We start from the raw sequence: 23,704 nt of genomic DNA on the forward strand, positions 1-23,704 counted from the left end.
TTGTTCCAATCAATTTGTATCGAATTGAGAAGTTCAGAAGTAATATCATGGCAAAGCTCTCATATTTACAATTAAATGATAATTCTAATGAGCTTTATAACAATTTTTTTAAATTAATTAAAACAGAATTTAATGCCATATTTACTTCCAAGACAGTCTATTCTAGGAATTTTCTTAAATTTAATGATTGGGCGACTGTCGGAATTCACAAGAGTAGGCAGAGGTTGTATGAACTTTATAGTGAAAGATCATACAACCGGTCTTTTTCATTTATCAGTTATGTTAGTGCCTACTCTAAACTATTCAAACGTGTATGTCATACAGCTAAATCATTGCATATAAAAAAAAAAATTATTGAGGCACCTGATAAAATTAAAATGACATGGAAAATTATTAATTGTGAAACTGGAAGAGTCAAAAATAACATCTCCGACTTTAGCTTATCTATTGACAACAATTTATTTTCCTCAGATCGGGATGTTGCAACTGTTTTTGAAAATTTTTTTGCTGACATTCCATTTTCGACAACTAACTCATTAAATTCCTCTCCTACCGTTGCTGAATCATTATTAAAAAACCATGTGGAAGAATGTAATATTAGCTTTAAATTTAATACAGTAAGTGTAAGTGATGTAATAAGTTCCTTCAGATCACTAGATATTAAGAAAACGGCCGATCTGTGGGGGATCTCTGTCAAGGTAGTCAATTCAATAATTGATGTAATCGCACCCTACCTTGTCACTATATTTAATAAATGTGTCCTTAGTGGCGTGTTTCCTGACCTCATGAAACATAGTAGAGTATTACCAATATTTAAATCAGGTAGTACATCAGACCCCAACAACTATAGGCCCATCTCTGTACTACCAACTCTTAGCAAGATCTTTGAAAAGTTGTTACTAAATCAAATGCTAGTACATTTTAACAATAACAAGTTGCTACACAAGAAACAATTTGGATTTACAAGGGGTCGCTCGACAACTGACGCTGGTGTTGAGCTCGTTAAAAATATTTACAGGGCCTGGGAGGAGTCACAGGATGCCTTAGGGATATTTTGTGATTTATCTAAGGCCTTTGATTGTGTGCAACACGAAACTTTGGTCAGGAAGCTACGTCATTATGGAATTAGGGACACTGCACTCAGTCTTCTGATTTCGTATCTGAGCAATCGCATTCAGAGGGTTGATGTAAATGGAAAGAGATCTCCCGGGTCTCCAGTTACTGTGGGGGTCCCTCAAGGATCAATTCTTGGACCATTTCTCTTCCTTGTTTATATAAATGACCTGCCACATCTCCTAGGTGATAAACTCGAGATAGTATTGTTTGCTGATGATACTTCTTTAATTTTTAAAATAAAAAGACGTCTTTCAATATATGACGATGTGAACAATACTCTCTCTGAAATAGTAAATTGGTTTAGTGTTAATAATTTAATGTTAAATAGTAAAAAGACTAAATGTATTAAATTCACTACTCCCAATGTAAGATGTGTCAAAACGAGTGTACGTTTAAACGGGGAAGCATTAGATGTTTTAGAATCAACAGAGTTCCTTGGTATGACAATAGACTCTAAGCTCCAATGGGGCCCCCATATAAATAAATTGGCGAATAGACTTAGCTCTGCAGCCTATGCGGTAAAAAAAATTAGACTTTTGACTGATGTGGATACGGCACGCCTTGTGTACTTCAGTTATTTCCATAGTATAATGTCGTATGGCATCCTACTCTGGGGTAATGCAGCTGACATTAATACTATTTTTGTACTGCAGAAGAGGGCTATTCGTGCAATTTATAACCTGGTCCCAAAAGATTCGTTAAGAGGTAAATTTAAAGAAATTAAAATAATGACTGTCGCTTCTCAATTTGTTTTTGATAATGTTATGTATGTACGCAAAAACATAAATGATTTTCCCAGAAATTGTGACGTACATTCTATTAACACTAGGAACAAGAATAAACTTGTTACTCCAAGTACCCGATTACACAGGGTTAGTAACTCTTTTTTGGGGCAATGTATACGTTTTTACAACAGGATCCCAGAAAACGTTCAAAATTATTCAATTATAAAATTCAAAAGAGTCGTTAAAGAGCGTTTGTGTGCTAAAGGATATTACAACACTAATGACTTTTTAGTTGACTGCACACCTTGGGAATGAAATGATCGCCTCCAGGCTGTTTTAAACAACTAATATATACTTATCATTGTACCTACATGGAAAATGGTTAAAAAAAAATGAAAAAAAATATATCCCGCTGAGTTTCTTTCGTCGGTTCTTCTCAGGTCCGAGGTGCTAAATTCCGAACCGGTGGTAGATTTTTGACAATCAATAAGCAAGTGCAAATACTTCTATATTGAATAAAGATTTTTGACTTTGACTTTGACTTTTGATTTTGGAGTACCGGCCCCCTAACAAAAGGAAATGTTTCAAGGAGGCAGCCGGAAGTCCAGTTTACAAACTGAAATGTCCCAAGCATTGTTGAAGAGATTTGATATATACAAACCATGAAGCTACATTATTTCCCGATTGAGTGCCTACGACTGTATTTATAGCCAATCATAAAAATGTATTATTTGTGACTGGATTTTATTAATTAAACAACATTCAAACATATCGTGATATATTTTAATAATAATGAATAAAAAAATATTTTTCAGAGGCAAAAGTTGTCTTTCATGACGATAATACAAGAAGTTTTGGAAAGGAAAGTCTCCCAGCCGATACTCAAGTTGGACAAGAAGGAAGAGCCCAGTCCTAAGGAATGCTTGGAGGTATATTTTAACAGGTTCTCCTACGTCAAACAACCTGATTAGAACTTTAGATGTTTTTAATATTGATTAGATTTTTAAAATATTTTCTAGCGTAACCCGGTTCTTCTAACGGTTAGAAACCATTAGAAGAAGGGTGAGTGAGCCAGTGTAATCACAGGCACAAAAAAAAAGCGTTCCTCGCCAATTTGACAATTCGATCCCGACCTCATTTTTCTAATCTCACTATATTTCATGTAGTATTTTTATAATTTATTTTTATTAATGTCAATCCTGAAAATCCCGAGACAGATTAAATTTACTCCAAAAATGTTCTCCTCGTCGATTCTTTAAGACTTGACCATAATCGGCTAAGCACTACGCGTTTGCATATTCATGGAATGTGACGGGCTTGTTGTGGTCGTTCGGAAAAAAGTACCTTAGAACCAAAAGTATTGGCGATAAAAACTCAGGGGTTATTTTTATCAAAATTACATAGACGAGATGGCTGTGTATATTGTCGACATACATATAATAAATTCATAATTATTTTTTGTTTGTATAGATTTATGCTTACACAAAATTTCTAACATGTATAAAATCGCTCCCTCCCCCTCCCGCAGCTGCTGACGCAGTCGACGGTGAGGCTCCGCGGCGAGTACATGTCGCGCCAGCAGCGCGCCAGCGACGTCATCGCGCGCAAGCTGACCGCGCTGCGGGCGCTGCAGCAGCAGCAGCAGCACTGGCGGCGAGACCTGCTGGTCGGTGCGGGACCCCGCGGAGACTCACTAAACATTGAGTCAAGTAATCGCAACGAGCACCGGCCTCCGTTTCAGGTGGAGGTCGAGAACCTGAGACTCAACTCGGCGGTCCTGAGAGAGAAACGTGACCTCGCCGAGAAACATCAGGAGGACCTGAAGTATAGGTGAGCGGAGGAGCTCGCACTCGCCTCCGCCTGGAGGGGAGCCGCCGCTCACGTGGAGTCCCCCCGCAGGTGCTCGGCGGCGGTGCGCGCGCTGCGCTCGGGCGGCGTGTCGGCGGAGGAGCGGCGCGCGGTGGGCGAGCTGCTGCAGCACCAGCGCGCCGCCGCCGCGCTCGCGCTGCGCCTGCACGCGCTGGCGCAGCGCGCCGCCCAGCGGGACCTGCAGGTCGCTGCGGTTCTTTTTTGTCATGCATTATGTGGCCGACGAGGCTCATGCGATGGGACTCAGACTTATCCCACCACCCCTTCCCGCGCGTCGATTATTGCATCGAAATCAAAATATACTTTATTCGAGTAGGCTTTTACAAGCAGAATCGTTATTTTACAAATCTATATAAATGAAACTACCATCGGTTCGAAATGTAGATTCTCCCGAGAAGAACCGGCACTGCCACCATTATTTTGCTTTCTAACACTTGGTACGGTAAAACCATTTGTTTTAGAACTTTCAAAACTAAATTATTTATTGGGAACCATTACTATCGTGCATCTGTGAGAATGCACTGTTTACATCGTCATTGTTAGTTTTTTTCTATAGACCTTAAAAATCTGTGAAGCATCGTCAGCAAACATCTCTATGTAACAAAGATCTTTATCTTTACTTAGATAGGAGCATCATTTATATACACTAGAAATAGAAAAGGACCCAAAATTGAACCTTGTGGAACACCCATTTATAAGGAAGGTCCAGAACACTTTATTAATCAATGAACAAGATAAATTATTGCGTTCGATTGTAATTGTGCTGGATCAGTGAAAACGTAATCACGTAAATATTGGCTCCTTAACTATTTAGAGAATTGTTAATACTTCTTCGAGTAATTCCTCTTACGATAAAATTATTCCCGACGCTATACGACAAACTAATAATGATAACGATGACCCGACGAGTTCTTGAAGTGGCGTCTAATTGTACCCTCGAGACGATATCTCGATTATAATTTTACGTGATTCGTTGCGTAATAGTATATAATACGATTGCCTCATTTTTACACTAACTCAATACTTTCAGCTGAAGAAATGCCAAGAGGAATATAAGAAGAAGGACACCGTCTTGGGGAAGTCTCACAGCGATACCATATCTTCGATACTCCAACAGCAGTGAGATTCTTTCAATATTTAATCGATTTTAACATCATTATAATTAAATGTTCCGTCTTAAATTTCCACCTTTATACAAATAATCAATCTCAAGTCATGTCCGATAAATTATGTTGGAATGGCTATTTTCAAGGGAGTTTAGCCAAATTCTTGGTAAGGTAAGCACGTCTGGTTAGGTACCACCCACATGAAATATACTCTACCGTCAAACGACGAAGGGTTATATGTATAATACATGCGTATTATCAGTGTGAAAAGTTGAATATTTTAAGTTTCCGAGCCAGAAATACAAGAATTTATGTTTGTTCTTTAATCTAAATGTTGTGTCGGTTTTGTATAGAACCTTACCGTACCCGCGTGAAGGGGAGAGGGGTATAGTATAGTAATCAATTTCAATATTCCACAGAACCACTCAGATATCAAAAATCATCGAAGAAACGAAGCTGCTGAAGGATCAACTCGGAGTCGTCTAAACCACCGACACTACTCATTAATTCATTTCATGTCATTGAATAATAAACCTTTACTTTTAATTTTCTTTAATTTCACACGATTTTGATTTATAGAATAAAAATAGTTTTTTTTTAAGGTTTCGCTTGAGTTTGTTATAATTCGACTCATTTTTTGTTGTTTTTTTTTTTACGTTTGAAGTATTAATGGAGTGTCTGTTCGATGTTTTGATTGAAGTTGACAAAATGAATATTGTAACTTTATTTTTAATTACAAGTGTAAAAGATTGCAACTTGTTTTTCTTTCCTCCCTTTCCAATAGCACTTTAGCGTATAGGCTTAATATAAGCTACTTAAGTAAATACAAAGTGTTTATAAGCTACAACAGTACTAATTCAAAATATATAACACACCCACAAAACACACACTCACACACACACATGTAAAATGTTTTCCATTTCCATTTTTAATCTTAAAAATAAGTTAAATATTTATTAGTTTATAATTGTATGTTTCGATATATGTATATCCAGGAGGAGGAGCGGGTATTTTGAGATACAGGTCTAACCTACTTCAAAATTCCTGTTGTTAACTATTGCTGTACAAACTGATTTAAACAATAAATATTTTTGTTTTTTTTTTTTTGTATACTAAAAATATGTGCATTTCTTTTACGCTGATAACTGTGTTATTCATATCATTTTTAATTTCGTTATGTACGTGGTAGCGACCTCTGCCGGACACACGATGCGTGTTAGTGGACGCCGATTTGTTACGGACAACTTATTTTTTTTTTTATTTTATATAATAAGAATAATAAATAAAATAAACGAATGAACAATTCTGACCCTTTTCACGAAATCTTCAGACAGATTGCAGGAAAGCGAGTATAAAATATTTCTTCTAAAGATAATGTGACGCATAGTAATATCTCTGGTCTCGTCTTCAAAAAGAATTGTTGCATAATTTGTCTTTATTATGATTATGATTTATTTGAACAAATAAAATTAATATCGTGTCAAGTGTCGGGTCAGCGAGCATTTTCTTGTTTACATGTTGGCTTTGACGCACCGTCACGACGTGGCGCTAGTAGTACAAACAACAGATAATACTTATTAAAGAACAATGTTCAGTCTAATCATTATTTTTTAATGCAAATTATATATTATACCCGCTTTTATGTAAATAAGTTATTGTAAACTAAATATATATAAATGAAAATTCCAAATACATTCGAAAATCCTTTATTGAGATTCTTTTGGTAATTCTTTTTATGATTTTTTTTATTTTTTACATTGTTATTAACGTCAATATTTAAATTAGACTTGTAAAATTTGCCCGTATTTATAGGAATCATTAAAACTGTAGGATAATGTATTAAACAGTTTACTTGCTTTACATACATTAGTAGTTAAGGGATAAAAGTAAATCAACACTGCATTCGTGTTAATTCAACCTGCAAACCTTGCATTACCCGTATTATCGGTCAAATTTCATGATTAAGACATTTAATGAATCAAATAAGGTAATAGAACAATTTAAGTCATATTATGTTTTCATAATTTCCGTTAATTTTGTCGAAGAAAAACATTATTTCGCCAATGTAACGTAAAATGGAGCATTTAATTCTAAATATTGTAACAATGTGTAACTTAATGTTATTGTAATAAAAAACAGCTGCATTCACAAAAATACCAGCTATTTAACTGGAACGCACTCTAAGACAATATTTACTATCAACAGTCAACTGTCAAAATGTTACATTAAATGAAATATTAGAATTATGTTTAAAAATAAATTCAAAGGAGGGTTTAATCAGTTTAATCTTCAGTCAGTGTAATTAAATGCTTTAATAACATGAATGTTACCATTATTTCAGTATTTTTTTCCAATCTTTCCATAACAGATTGTATACTTCTAATTATAAAAAATTATAACGTCCTTCCAAAATCGTATCGGTACATACATTTAATTTTAAGTCATGTCATTCCATCTAAAGCTAAACTATAAACTAACACAAACAGCTCATCGTCTTAATATCAATTGACACGAGAATTTTATTGTGAAGAAAATCATATTGAAAATTGCCATTCAAAAAAAAATCTTTGATTATATATGTCTAGATTGACTGTCAAAGCTGAGAACGCGTCGAAAATATAGTAGACAGCAGTTGGCCAATAAGTACACGCACACTAGTAAATTACTATAACGTTTAGCGTAGCTTCACGCACACCAAGATAATTTACTTGGTTCGTTTCTTTTAGTTCTTTAGTAGTGCGACATTCTACCGACACAAAAATCTAAACAAGAGTTTATAGTACCAGATGTCATATTTATTCAAGCCTGGGACCAGAAAATATTGGATTATTTTTAAAATTAATTACAATAACATAGATAAATGCATTCTTTAAATGAGACCACCGAATATTATTTTATGGGGTCATTCATATTTTACGTAAGACGATTTAGGGGGGGGGGACATGCCTTATGTTTTCTTATAAGGGGGTGGGAAGGAGTTTCGATAGTTCTTACGTAAGATCAAAATAATTAAAATTATTTGAAAAAACGCGGGAAACCGCGCAATTGCTGAGGTTTGCAAGGATGCGTACCTTTAGAACCTTTGAAATTACTATAAACACATTTCAGAAGTTGTTTCTTTGAAAAATAAACAGTAAAATAAACCAAACGTATTCATTTTCTCCTTTAGATTCTTACGTAATAAATATTAAGCAGGGAGGGAGAGGGTCTGCCAGTTCTTATTTTTTCTTATATTAGGGGGGAGGGGGTCAAAAACTAGCGAAAATAGTCTTACGTAATATATGGTCCTTATGTGGTGACTAATTTCATTAGGAATCTAAATATTATAATGAAAAAACTACAACTGGCCACAATAGTGACGAGGATTTCCTTTCAGTACTTTTCAGCTAGGGTAACATTCAGCTTTATTATTTAAATCATCATTTGATGCAAAGAGGCAACGACGCTGTTTAAATTATTTTTAAAGAGACACACAGATTCATTTACGAATCGGTGCGGACGTCTGTTGCAATTTTTCAATATGATTTTCGCGTCTTATAAAATCACACATCGATAAGTGGACCCCAGAACATCTTGGACACTCGCGATTCGTCTTCTGTGGTGAAGAAATCCTTACCGAGTTTCACGAATTCTTTCAGCGACAATTTACCATCCTGTAACAAATTTATAATCGACATTAATTGGTTTGTATTTTTCATTCTAAAATAGTTAGGCGGACTGGAAAATAGACCTAACAGTAAGTGGTACCAACACACATAGAAATTGTCACAGTATTTTCTCGCAATTCCAAGAAATATGGGCGCTGGTGACCCTGACTATCTGATGACCATACAAACACCACGTCACGTACCCCGTTGACGTCGATGACGGCGAAGGCGACGGCTGCGTGTTCGTTGTCGAGGCCGAGGCATTGGAAGAACAACTTGAACTCCTTCACGGAGATGAACCCGGACTTGTCTTTGTCAACTGCCTGCAACATAAGAACCGCTGATAAGATTTTTATGTACTGTTTCTAGCTAAAGCCAAATAAACAACATTTTAAATCGAATTGAGGCAATATTGGTCAATCTATGATATTCATTATGGATTTGCGATACAATGGCGTTTTGAATTTCGACGAGAATGTTATCGAAACTTTGGAAATAAAATTAAAGTGGATATACGTAGTAAAGTAGAATAGTATTGTGTTGTAAATATATTTATCAAGAACTGTTACCATATAGCTGAACTACAACTAAATTAGCAAATTGCATTGAATACGTAATTATAAGGTTTGTTTATCTTTACTATTTCTTGGAATGGAATAGGCCATACGTCCCAATGCTGGCCAAAGGATAACAGCTTAATCCGCAACGTTGCAAGATGTATCCGCCGTCGCAAATGAAACTTGCAGTGTGCATAGTTCATTTCGGTAGTAATTCCCTAAATTACCTTAAACAAATATGGAAGCCATCGGTGAGCCTTCTTCTTCAAAGTCTTGTCATTGAGCACGTGGTGCATGTCTTCTAGATACTGCTCCACTGTTACGAAGTTGTAGGGGTCTATGGCACCCCATTGTTCTTCCCATGTTAACTGCATAAAAATAATTCAATTTAAATATCTAGGCCCCATTGAAGTGCCCTGTGAAACCCCCATCATGCAAAACAATTAATACTTTTTAAAATGATAAATATTTATGAAATGTTTGACAAATTGGATTTGAATTAATTTATCATTATTAAATTATTTTTATTTTGATGAATAATAATAATTTAATAATTATTTTTTATTTTTCCAATGAAGATGAACATTGTCAAACGCCTAACTAAATCCTCATAGTCTTCTATAGAAAATAAACACCAACCTTAATTATAGCAGTAAATTCATTCGCTTGTTGCTCGTCTAGATGTCCTAAGGACTTGAAACGCTCCGAGAAGAGCAAGAAGTCATTAAATGAGATCAATCCATCCTTGTCTACATCGAGGATGTTGTGTACTGTGCGCATTTTCCGCCGCCAGAACTCCGACTAGAGCAAGAAAAAAATGAATTAAATTAATAGCCTAAAAGATGGACATGAGTTGGCAGATGCTTCTGCCAATATTTGGACAAAAAATTTGGGTAGTACTACTATTATATTGGGTAGTTTTTTAGAAATTTTGGAAATCTTGCACTGATATGTGCAAGAAATGCAAATACTAATATGTTATAGGACTAAACATAGATATGAGCGTACTGAAACATACAACAACAGAAATTAAAGTTACATTAATTAACAAGCTAATATTGGCTAAGTATCTAACAAAGCCATTAAGATACAATATTGAAATTAATTTAAAGGAATTGATCATGTATGTATCTCTAAAATTATCAAAACTCACTCGATCGAATCCCTTGCATTCTGTATCGCAGTCTGAGTCGCTTTCGCTGTCGGATTCCTTTTTCCTCCTATTTTCCTCGGGCCTGCCGTGGTGTTTGCTGTAGTTCCGTCTCAGAGCCCCAGCGTACTCCGATAGGTCGATATCTCTTTGATCTTGGAATGCTTGCAAATAGCACACATTACCATTACACGTGACTTTTGTGTGAATCAACTGTAACAATATAATCATTAATTATTTTTTTACTTTTCTGCCAAGCCAAACTTTACAAATATTCTACTTGATAGGGATCTGTGTGGGATTTGGTACAACTAATATCAAATCTACGGCCACGAGTGGCAAAACATCTATGTTTCCATGAATATCGGTGTAAGGATTTGTATGTTATTGTATTGCCGATGTCTGTGGGCGGTGTTGACTACCTACTACTACCAACAAGTGAGACATTTCCATATTGCCTTCTTAAAATAAAATAAAAAAATATTTATGTTTTGCCTTTCACAGGATTGGACACGCTTTTCAGAACAGATTAACATTCGAGCAATTTAAAACGCACCTTTTTTGATCGAGACCTCGTACAAAAGTGTTTGTTACTGAGGCTAGGTAAATGCCCTTCCTACTCAACCTTGAAACAAAACGGACAAGCAATCGCTTATACAAGTGTATATATATTCGCGAAGGACGTTGAACATTCCGCATTACAAATGGTAAATTTTACATAATCTTAAACACAATTCTTTTGACGCCTTTCGTGTTTCTAATTATCTTAAGAAAAACAATATTTAATATAAAGTGTTTTTTGTTTGGTTCATTTAACACACAACATAATATGAACGAATTCGTAAACGTGATTTCTTGTTAGTATGTATGTAGTAGTTTGTAGGCATATATCGTATTAATTTTTAAATAATTATCACCGAATCCATATAAAATCATTGTTTTTGTATTGGGGACAATTTATTAAATTGTTTTTGTAAATGAATTAAATAAGAGATTATTTAATAATAAGTATTTGACTACTAAGAGTTCGAGAACACGAAATGACTGTTTTTGACAACTTTAAATTAAATTAATCTATCAAATCTAATTAAATTAAGTGCATTACCTGCACCTAATATTATAAATTATTACAAGCCAAAGTAAAAACTATAAACCGCTCGAAAACTATTGAAAGTTATATCAAGAGATTTTATACGTATATACGAGATGGGCAGCAGTAAATAATATTTTTAAGAAACAGGTTTTAACCGTGGTTTTATAATGAGTTTTTCAACGTCTGATTTACATATGGTCAGGCACATTTACGCAATACTTCTTGCGTAACGAATAGCTTAATTACTAACATAATCACTATTATATAATACTTCAAAATATTTGCAAAGGTTTGCAATTCCATTGATTTGCAGTTTTCCGTGGTATAAACGAATGAGCCAATCAAAACTCGAGGCAAAAATATCGATAAATAATTCACTTAGAATGTTATTTACGCTTTAAGTATTTATGATCCAATCTCGTCGTCCCAATTAGAAAGATAGCCCATTGATAAAACATGTTAATCTTTAATAAATTTTACGGAATCAATTGCATACAAATACTGTGTTTACGTGCTTCATTTGTGTCTACAATAAGGTCTTGTGTCCTTTGAAAGTAAACATCGTGAAAGCATGTGTCATAAATACCACCCAACCAATGTTATGGAATAAATACCAAAAATCCTTACATAAAACAAGGACGCATTTGGCAATGTTACTCTTAGTCTTAAACATGATGACCAGGTTTTGAACCGTCAGTTGTAGTTCTCTTACCAAAACTCTTACTAAAGTTCAATCAACTGAACCATTTCATCCAATGTCCTGATGACGTGCTTCAAATTGAGTCCAATATGATTTACATTTTATCTGACCCAAAACCTTTCTCCGACGACTGGTCGTCGAATTGAATCAATTGGTTTATCAATTGCTTAATTTGATGTTGGCGAAAATATACACTTGTTTGAAACGAATTGACGTTTTGCATGGATATTTTAACATTTCAAAGTTTTCGTTTATATATGTATGTGTATGTTAATATAAACTAAACGATTTTAAATAAGACCTATAACGCCCCCTTCAAGGATGACATTAAGTACGTCTGGGGTCAGTGTTTATTGACCTCACGGTCACATGTCACACATAAAAAGTCACGGAGTATAAAATTCTACTTCTGAAATTTCGACTGCCTGCAAATCAGCAAATGTATAGCTTTTCCAACCACAAGTGGTCAAAAGCCAAATTAATAACATTTGATTTATCATTATCATTGTTATATGATTGTTTGAATTTGATAAATGAATCAATCAAAACAATTGACATTCATTATGGATATGCGAAAAATGGCGTTTTAATCGTCGACCGAGGTCGTTATCGAACCTTTGGAAGTAAAATCAATAATTAAATGGAATATAATAATAATACTATCAATATAAATCAAGAACTGTTGTTGGTGTACAATTTGACTTAGCTATTAACAAATTTCATGGAAAACGTAAATATATGGTTTGCTTATCTCTATAATTTATTCTATTGGAATAGGCCCTTTAAAAATAATGATAGCTGAGTGAGACCATTAGCACGCCGCTACACGTTCGAAGCGTGTGTATGTTTATCCCTGTTGATTTCTTAGTTTTGTTTAGTAACGATTTATAATATATACTGATTATTACTACACATCCCCCGACATAGACCCTGCTCTAACTTTCTGGTGTACTGTTAAGTATTATAAGTCAAATAATTTAAATATGTATTAATGACAGTGTGCAATAAAGATGTTCAAAAAAATAGAAATACACCAAAGACCCTAAGAAACTATATTAGTAAAAAGTAAAGCAACCACCGGTTGGGAACCGAAAAAAACCGGTAATAATCTCAGTATTTACTCTTTTCTAACACACAGACACATTGTTGGAGATGAGAAGGATAGCCGTTGGTATTAATGAGGAAAAAACGGGGTGGGTAACGTTACTAAGTTTACATTCACGAGTGAAGTGATCATTAGTCTGAGTGTTCCGGCTCCTGTAATACGAGTACATGAACAGAAAGCCCTCATTGCTGACGCCATTAAACGCCAACCGATACTGATTGCCCTTTTCCTGCACAAATGTGCTCTTTTATCAACATATACCATATCTAAAGATGATGTTCTTAGTCGTTATGATTTTAAGTAGTTACAAAACGCTTGAGCTTGTTTAATCTTTAGGAGTACGCAAATCGATATAACACCCAATGTTAAGTGTTGTTGCGTTCTGGTTTAAATAGTAAATGATAGCCAGTGTAACTCCAAGCGCAAGGACTATAAACTATAAAAACCCATAACTTTTGAGGCATTAATTATTTTTTCCATGTGTATTTTCACCGGTAACCAGAACGCACCCATAAACGTCAAACATGGCCGCCCGTTGAACTGTCATGTCATAGAAAATCATGGATTTAATATCGAAATATCTCAATTATATTAATTCTGCGGATATATATCGACTAAAAAAATATTTTTAACTATTTATAATTGTGGAACCTAAAACAGAATGAAATTTAATCGAACTCAAGTATGTGGTCGACTGTACTAAATGAAGTTCCCTGCGTGTACGCACTACACTTGCATAAGACGGTCAACGACCTTATTATCATAGACAGCAAACGCAACTATGTCAACTTCAATATTTATTTACTTAAAAGCCGGTCTAAGTTATGACATATATTATAATTATTGTCATTAAATATGACATAACATTATTAATTATCCGTTGTTACTGTATACGAAATGAGTCTAATATTATTTGGTGTGGCAATAATAATTTTAATCCACACCTATTTGCATTAAAAATAAAAATAATATTTAACGTCAAAACTATTTGAAGACAATATATATATAATCATTGGCGAAATAATCTGTGCCCTCTTGTCATAAATAAAAGCCAAAACTAAATATATATATATATTAAATTAACAAATGGAGCGTCCATTCAAAACAACATTTGCATAGTGTGACATATTACCGAGTTATTACGATTCGATAAAAATTTACATGTTTATTCCACTGGGCTAAAACTAGTTTGAATAAAACTACACCAGCGACCTAATCAGTATAAAAGTTGCCCGAATCGCATTTATTTGGAGGTGTGGTTTGTACTAGATCGGATATCACACAGTAGAGAACAGTCAGTCTCGGTGATGTATCTTTATCTTTTCAACCCTCAAGATTCAAATGAGATTTGACAATCTTTAAACTTCAGATGCAGATGCATATATGACCTTAATCGTGTACGTTCTTTTTCTTAAAGACAGACATACTAACGACAATCAAAATGAATATCGATTCGACCTCAAAGTAAACGATTTGCAAATTAGTTCCAAGGTTCCAATATTCATATAACATGTTAAATAAATGTTTATTCAATATAATTATGTATTAAGAACTGGTTTAATATGTCACTTCTGTGATTATTTGAATAAAACAGATGTTATTAAAATTGTGTTTCGATCTTTTTTAATGTATTTATTAGGTAGGCGGCCAAATTGGTCACGACTCGCATGATAGTATGTGGTCGCCACCGCCCTTAGACATTACAGTATATGTTAACCATTATTTAAATCCTCAATATGATCAACCTAGGAACCTAGTGTTACTTATGTCACTTGTGCCTGTCATTATACTGGCTCACTGAACGCAATTCAAAGCGGAATACAACAATAAGTTCTTGCACTATTTGAATATTATTAGAGTTATGGTCGTTGCTGTGGGTACAAATTCAAAGGACACTTCAAACGTTTTTTTTATATAAAAAAATAAACTGTTCTACTTTTTTTAATGATATATTTGTATCTCCACAGACATGTTGTATGTGCCTTTGATGTACTTTTAATTTGCCTTTTTTTTTATGTGCTACTTATTTTTTTACCTGGCAGGATAACAATTTAATTGTTATAAGATTTGTCATGTAAAATAGTAAAATTCTTTTAAATAGACTTTCATCAATCATCTTAATATATTAACCGAAATTTTAAGATCTACAATGTATTTGTCTAATGTTCGAATTTGCGCAACATGCGGGTACACATGCGTCCGCTATAACGAAGGGTCATTGAACTTACTTCTTAGTAAAGTTAAACTAAGTTTTGGTTACATTAAATCGAAGTGATAAATATGTTAGCGATATTTAACTACCTTATTTAAAATAACTAGTGTCTTGTGTACGCAGCTGTCGTAGCCAATACTTTCGAAAGTATTAATCCGTATTTTAATAAAAATAAATAATATTTAAAAAATTATAACCTCTTTACTGTGACGGCTATTTTAATATTTGATGGTAGACTTTGAAGCAAGCACGTCTGCGCCGGTACTATACTCTATCCAACCATAAGAGGAGAAAAGCCAAATAAAAAATATTTGACAGCAAACTGGCGCGATATCATTGGCCGAGAGTTTGATTAATCTATATTCACTATGGATTAGCGAAAAAATTTCTGTTTTAACGTCGACGAAACTTATCGGAATTTTGGAAGTAAAATTAAAGTGGATATAAGTAGTTAAGTGTAACAATGTTTTATTATAAAGAAAGATATAATTATCATTAGGTCTTAGCAGTGAACAACAGTTGCTGTTGGTATATAATAATATATAAGAATTATATACCTTCTTAATTCAAATTATCCAAATTGAATCGCATTGACGGCTTCATATAGCTTAAGAAGGCCCAAAACAAAACACCAATCGAAGTAGCTTCAACAAAAAGCCGCACTCAAAAGAAATAAAAAAGCATACATTTTAGGGCTGGCCGCCCGCATTTTTTTAGAAGAATCGTGTTCACACTAGCTACCGGCTACCTGTATACATAATGACTTAAACATTGTTGTCGATCCAGTTGTACACGTTATTTAGAAAATTGAGAGGCCTGAATATATAGCTATCTTTGTCTAATTTGTAAGTCTTTTTTCTCAAAAAAAATAAATTGACGTTAAAGTAAAGACTAGTTCTGGAAATTGAAGTCGAAGCTTATAACCGTTCTATCGCAATCTGCAAACTTTTTCCTCGATATAAGAGGTCTTCTCTTAAATCGAGGATATAAGAGAAGACCTCTTCTCTTCTATCTCTCTCCTCTTCTCTTCTCTTATATATTTGCTCATACGGATACTTGCATCTATTACATAAAGAATTATAATTTATTTAAGTCTTTCAGACATTAATAAGCATTATTAAATGACTATCTATCATGAAATAAACGCAATCATTTTTATACTTGCTAACGTCACATCTATTAAGCATATACAGAGCAGAGTTTCGTTTAATAATAACAAACAAAAACGGTAACGAAACTGTTGATGCTCCCGAAGCTATACAGTATACAGCCTTACTAAGGTTACACTTTATACTTAATACCGTACAAATATCACGTAGGCCTCGCCGATGAATTGTTTCAAATCGTTTGTTATTAATCGAGATCAAACCAAGGTCGATTTTTATATCAATTACTTCCTGTGTTAAATCAATTTAATATTATTATAAGTTCGGTAGATCTGCGATTCAACTCGCTTGGAATGAAATAGGAACACGTGCGTTTCTGTAAGAATTCGCTTCGTATCTCACTCGTGAAAAGTTGACAACCGTCTTACGGCGATACGCCATTTTGATACATGTATCATATACATTTTATAACACATTCTCACAATTCACATTCTTGTTATGTGGTGAGTTTTGAATATTGTCTCATAGAATATTTTTACATACGAGAAAATAGATGATAAGTCTACTTTGCTCATAGTCAATGAAATTTGGAAATGAAGACGCATTACTCATCTCTTATACGACTTTTTCATTTATCTAAAATAGATAGACTGGCAAATGGCAATACACTCATTGACATCTGTCACATTATCAAAGCGTTGCCAAACAAGATAGCAATGATGTGCTTGTAAAATACACTGACTCAATATACGTACAATAATATAAGCATGAAAAGATACAAAACAAGTTATCACTGAAAATAATCACATATCTAAAATTTTTTTATTAAAAACATATTTTGAAGTGCCCGCATTGAACTGTTAAGCGTATTGCTTTTACGGTTACCACAGACAAATATTTAACCACGTTACCACATGGCAGATGGTCCATTTACTTCGTCATTCAAATAATAAAGAAAAAAAACACAAATAATTGTTTAAGCTAACGAGCACCTTAACCAGTGGTCCGTGCCCTTAACAACGACATATTAAAATTACCACACAATTGAGGGCAAATAAAACTTCACCGTTACATTTAACTATCACCCTTATTAACTAAGACATAAGGTATAAACAAAACTGACACAAATTATGTATCAGGGGAGAATGATAAGAGTTTATCAGAGTCAAAAGTCAAAAGTATTATAATAAAATTTTAACAGATAGTTTAGTTATATATATTATTCTATTTTATTATTTAAAAAAAAAATACTTCGGAACTATTTTAATATGTATATCAATACTAATGTTATAATGAGGGATTATTTATTTATTTAAATTTGTAAGTAGGGGATGAAATCCCGAACGTATGATCACAGATCTAAAAATATTTTCACTGATAAAAATCTACACAACTCCTATGCGCTATACGTATAAATTATGTTTATATATTCGCATATTATAAATTCGAAAGTAAGTCTGTCTGTCTGTTGGCCTAAACCACTAAATATAACTTAATAAAATTTGGTATGAGAAAACTTGAACCCCAAGGCAGGATATAAGCTACTTTTATATTTATACCTAACACCTGAAGACCGACTCCTAAAGCGCGACCGAAGCCGCGGGCGACAATTAGTACTATATAATTTTCGTTATTAATAAACTGTAAAGCCGTGTGAAGCCGGACGTGTCTCTAGTATATTATGTAATGTATTGTATGCTTAGCCCGGATTTTTAAAGTTTTTTGTGCATCTACAGAAAAAATATACAGATACACGTTTTTGTTCAAATATTTTTTGTATCTGCAATCTCTGCTGTGTTTCTCTTATTAAATTTTTCTATTTAAAATTGTTACATAAAAATAAACTATTATTTTATAAACATCTACACGTAATTTGCAAGAAACTTTAAGAAATACTTGATTGGATTGCCGTTTGTTGAGTTTGGTTTTAATTGTTTTTAACAATTTTTAATTGTCATTTTACCCATAAAATACTAAAATTATTACCTATATAACTTCAATTAAAACTATACAAACTAAACTCAACTAATTTCACATCAATACGCCTTCATTATTTTAAATAACCAGTCTAATTCCTTTCTAAGAAAAGGAATAATAATATCCACAAGGAATGTGAATACACTACAACATAAAACTAGTAAGTTGGTCCAATGATTTACTTTTATTTTCAAACGCACGGGAGCGTGCTTGAGAATGCGGGGGTGACAATTTTTTAGAGATCATGCTGCCCATTTTAAAACTAATAAAGTATTCCAAGTATCTAACTAACTGCAAATAGGTTCTTTATTTTATATATTTTATTTATAATTAGTAACATTTTTTTTAAAGATTAGTGTTAAGCTTACTTTCATCTGATTCTGGACACTGGTATTTGAAAGAATAGCCGCTGATCTTTCTAGTTTCGATGCAGCCGAACGAAATCCAAGTCTCATTAGAGACAACGCCATTTTGTCACGTTCACAATCACCACTGACATCTAATGTAAATAATATTTAGAACTTTTTTTTAAAAAGTGGATTTTAAACAATCATAAAGAACACCGTTCTGGAAGCCCACGCAACTATGTTTGATTTGAAATTCGAATGTGTTCGGTTTTATTGGTAGCTGGCGTAGGAGTGGGGCGAGCTTGCTCTCGACCGGTACGAAAGTGATTAATGATACAATCAAATATAGAAAAAAATTAACTATAATAGTCCTTAAAGTGATGAACTAAGGGGCTTTTTCGGGTGAATATTATCTGCAAAATAAAACATGCGGTCTTCGTAAACTTTAGTAAACGTACGTGTCGTATAATACGTTTGTTTTTGTTTACCGGCGTCGTGCTTAAAACTGTATTTCAAGCTATTTTGGTCCTTAAGTATGAGGTAATTAAAAAAGAAATTGCTTATCGCATTTTTTTTTCATTTTAGAAGCGATAACAATTCGAGGGCGCTATTTTCGATAGTGGTATTTACTTTTGTCATGAACCTAAGTACAAGGTATTTGACTACGCTGAACCTTACACGTAGCCATCGTAGACGATAGAAGTGGAATTGTGATTTGGGTTAACGGCTGCCAATATTGTATCTAGATAAAGTAATTAAGACACATTATTGTTTTAATGATAATTAATATTAATTTTATTTATAGATTTTCCTTATTTATTTTATAAGAAATGATTAAAGTTAACATGATTTTGCACACGTAGTCTTAAATAAAAACTAATTAAGTCTAAAATAATTACATTCTTTACAAGCAACGCGACATGACTTCGCATTATGTCAGAGATTTTTTTTTTTTTCAACAAAATCATTTCCGTGCCAAAGATCTTACTGTTATCAACTGATGTAAAAATATAGGTTTATACCTATTTTATATGCCCTGTATTTCATTAATCAATCATATGTCCTTTGGCACAGACCGTCTTAATCCAGGGGGTACAAACACCTAGGCACCGCCAATGTAAGGCGCCCCAGAAGGTTACTTAAAAATTGTTTTGAGAGGAGTGGAGGTCGCCAGGATACTACTTGCGGGTGATTGTTGTTCTTAAGACGCTCTTGCACCTTTTTACTGTTGAGTTGTTTTTTTATTGTGTCAATTGAATTAGAAATCTTAACATTATAGAGAATCTCTGCTACCTCGAGAACATGTAAAGCGTTGATTCCTGGAGCCTAAGTCTTTCCGGTCGTGTCAGATTTGCCGTCGCATCGGATAATGAGAGTGCATCTGACTTTTCGCACAAACTAATGTATTATAAAACGTCATGTACTGAATCCAGTCATCATAATAATGCCGTAGCTGAATATTACATATAAAGACGCGACAACAAAGAGCTACAAAAGTTTTAATATCGATACGTCGAAACTGGAAGCTAAACAAAGATTAATGTTTGATATTCGATTAAACGATGATTGCGTGACTCAGTCCTCACTTACGCATGTCCAACATCTCGCAAACATTGGCACAAAATATTATTCTTAACAATTATGTTTACCACCTGTGTAATCAGTAATTATCTTTTATTATTATAATACTTAGGTTCTTGGAGGAAGGTTTTCGACAAAAAAACCGACTACAGTAGCATATAGCAATAAAATAGAAGTGTAGAGGTAATAGTTCCTAGCTTACTTGTGTCTTGTGGTTGTTCTTGGTAATAAAATAACACTTGATCGCTTGTCGGACCGACACTTATTTATTTTAGAATGTGTTAGTATGGAGAAATGGAGAATCGCGGTAAACACCGACAAATGTGTAGCAGTACACTTTACTCGCAGCCCAGAGGTGCGATAATGACCTACGCGAGCCCTGTCTTTCCCCACAGTAATGCTTCCCAAACAAATCGATTACAGATGATACGAAACCAAACCACCTGGTAACGCCACAAACCGTCGTGGTACGTTCCTAACGTCGACCCACACAAGGACTTCGAGATCGATTCGATCGCCAAGTATCTCTCAGAGCCAAAAAACATACTAATCAGTTAATAGCATAAGCACGATCCTGCATCTCCTTCTGGGGAAATTTTCCGGACAGTCTCAGGCCTTCTAAGCAAGTCCTAAACGAAAAGACGATAATATTACTAAGAATAACAGTGCTAAGAGCAGTAGCGCTCCTCAACCTATCGACTACGTCCTGAACCGAGGTGTAATCTTATAGTAGACACCCTCAGGATGAACGTCACTCGGAACCCGAGAGGGCTCGAAATTCATAGCGTCCAGTATGCGCCCCAACGTCCGGTGACGTCCCAACGTCCGGTGACTAATCTGACGTCCGTTTTACATAAGGGCAGTTTTGTAATATTTGTCGTTACGTTTTCACATGGGCCATCGTACGGCGACGTAAGCGGGGTTCGAACCATATCATTGCGTACAAACACATGCGGATACATTGTTAGATCCTTGTACACGAATGATTTACGTTGAGGAACATATTGGCGCGGCGCTGGCTGTAGCGTAGCCGTGGTTTCCGTTAAGCGGCTGTTTCATTTATTCTTGACTGTGTAGGCACAAAAAGTCGGTATTCGTAATGTTGTTCCGTTCATTATTGCAGAATTTAAATTATCATCACGTAACACCGTTCGTAAACCCAATGGCTCAGGACATCACGCGCTATCAGCGCCTCTTAGAGTTCGATGCCATCTCTCGACTTAACCATTATATTGTGGATGATATGCAGTGGTTCGAATTCTTGTTATTCCAAATTCTTAATTAACGATTTCAAAAGATCGGATTTGAATTGGCAGATCGTAGATATACGTATAGCCTATTCTAATGGAAACAGGAAAAAAGATAAACAAAACTAAGATTTACGTATTTCATGCGATTTGCTAATAACACAACGATATTGTGCTAATGGATATAACAAGATTGTATTAAGAGTATATGATTAGAATATCTTTTTTTTTATAATACAACACTTAACTACTTTTTTCCAATTTAATTTTACTTCCAAAATTCCGATAAGTTTCGTCGACGTTCAAAACGCCATTTTTTCGCAAATCCATAGTGAATATTATAGATTAATCAAGCTCTCGACCAATTATATCGCGACCATTTGCTGTCAAATGTTGTTTGTAATAAAAATAATTGACTTATTTCCTGTTATGGTTGGAATAAAGTATAGAGGGCAGCCCAAACTAGTGATCCAGTTTTCATGAAAAGCTTTAGCCAGATTGTCGGCGGTAATGTCTTGTACCGTCACTGCTTCGGGGCTCGGGCCACTTCGTACGATCTGTCATAGTGACTCAGGATCGATAATCGTTTGATAGTGGTAACGGTCGAATTAAATCGATATGTACATGTTCGAAGCGCTTCAACAATAGAAATTGACATAAAGTTTATTATTGCTCGTTGACAATTAACACGTGCTTCAGTCCATATTCCGATGACTTGCTTCATGTTGGGCCAGTACTACTAAGTAGTAGTTCTTTGTTTTCTTCTAGTCCGTACACTCAGGTGGTATAATTCGTGTATAAATCGAATGCATATCGCTATGTTGAATTTTTTAAATCCAACATAGCGATAAGTACGGTTGCGGTGTATCGTTAGACAACTCGCACGTGATTTTTTTAATATCTTCGGGGCATCTTGGCGGCGGTGAAGGTTGGACACTACACTAGATGTCGTCTATAGGTGAAAGAGCATCGGCGTCTTTGTTTTTTTCGCTCTGTGTGTAATTAATTCTTGAACGAAATGTACTTATGATGTGTAATTGTCCTTCTTTTCGTGGTGTTACGGTACTCTTAGCTTGTTAATGTAATGCGTAATTTACGTCGCACTCCTCGATGAGTCGTCGGAAGTGTTTTGCAGGTTCATAGTTTGCTAATAATTCGCGATCATATACCGAAAATATTATCATCATGTTTTTTCCCAATTTACATTATTCGGCTTTTAATGTAACTCGGACTTTTTCAATTCGTTTTAATACTTAATTGTAATAATTGAATGTGCTTTCTTTCGCTTTCTGAATATAATAAATGTCATTAACGAAACAGAAACAGTTTTCGACTGTGTGAATCGTTGAAATGTTTGACACGCGTTGCGTAGTCCGAAGGTCATTGAATTCGAAGAGGCCGAACGGGGTTATTATTATATATATTAGAGTTTTTTCTATTACTTAATTAGTATGTAGTTGAGTTACTCGGAGCGCTTCTTTGGACATCGACGTTTGTATGTAATTTTTATGTAAGTTCTATAGAAGCAAGTGCGATTAATTTGCCGACAATTATTAAACAATTGCACTGTAGGTCTCCGAAGCTGATCATCAGACCTTTACGAAGTTTAAGAGACTATTTCGGAATAAACTCTTTGGAAGAAAAAAAATTGCAAATCTGTCTATATGATTATGTAGGAGTTATACCCGACAAAACATAAACAACAAATATTTAAATATCCAAATTGAGAACACTCCCTCTTTTTCATATCCGTTAGCTTTTAATGAGTCCGTTAAGTTTTTAACAGATACAATTTATATTTAATAATAAATTTAAATTTATATTTAATACAAATTATATAGTATTCAAAATAGAAATATTACAGTATTATATCCAGAAAATTCAAAATATCGAAAAACCGTTTGCATTTTACGAAATAACCTAAAATTTATATTTATTATTAAGATCGTAAGGTATCACGGTATATTATTTAAAGTAAAAATAAACACCCCGAAAATATCCCACAGCTGGGCTAATGGCATCCTCTCTGAAAGTTAAGAAGCTTATTCCACCGAATTCCGAACCGTGAAGGTTATTCCAATATCTTTTTTAAACAAACGGTATTATTACATTTATAAAATAAAAATCTCTAATTCAACTTTGTTTGGACTATGTTAAATCATTCAA

At 34.2% G+C, this 23,704-nt stretch overlaps 2 protein-coding genes across 3 annotated transcripts in view; one reads left to right on the plus strand and one right to left on the minus strand.

The window, feature by feature from the left end:
- Positions 1–5,440, plus strand: part of LOC125071734 (nucleoporin 88) — a 101,781-nt gene extending 96,341 nt beyond the window's left edge. The window contains exons 10-15 of one of the 2 annotated variants that reach the window (XM_047682085.1): positions 2,657–2,770; positions 3,370–3,507; positions 3,583–3,671; positions 3,741–3,894; positions 4,741–4,829; positions 5,236–5,440. In XM_047682085.1, coding sequence (XP_047538041.1) covers positions 2,657–2,770; positions 3,370–3,507; positions 3,583–3,671; positions 3,741–3,894; positions 4,741–4,829; positions 5,236–5,302 — 651 coding nt within the window. In that variant the 3' untranslated portion in view covers positions 5,303–5,440. Of the gene's footprint in view, positions 1–2,656; positions 2,771–3,369; positions 3,508–3,582; positions 3,672–3,740; positions 3,895–4,740; positions 4,830–5,235 lie in introns of those variants that run through there. The other variant, XM_047682086.1, reaches the window with a different exon arrangement.
- Positions 5,441–6,506: 1,066 nt separating this feature from the next.
- Positions 6,507–18,958, minus strand: LOC125071787 (sarcoplasmic calcium-binding protein). Its single transcript, XM_047682161.1, has 6 exons — positions 18,732–18,958; positions 10,174–10,383; positions 9,660–9,821; positions 9,248–9,388; positions 8,667–8,786; positions 6,507–8,469 (listed from the first exon to the last, which is right to left on the minus strand). The coding sequence occupies exons 1-6, from the start codon at positions 18,831–18,833 to the stop codon at positions 8,359–8,361; spliced, it is 846 nt and encodes a 281-aa protein (XP_047538117.1). The 5' UTR covers positions 18,834–18,958; the 3' UTR covers positions 6,507–8,358.
- Between the last annotated feature and the right edge of the window lie 4,746 nt (positions 18,959–23,704).

This window comes from Vanessa atalanta, chromosome 20, assembly GCF_905147765.1.
Source record: "Vanessa atalanta chromosome 20, ilVanAtal1.2, whole genome shotgun sequence".
NCBI classification, from domain to species: Eukaryota; Metazoa; Arthropoda; class Insecta; order Lepidoptera; family Nymphalidae; genus Vanessa; species Vanessa atalanta.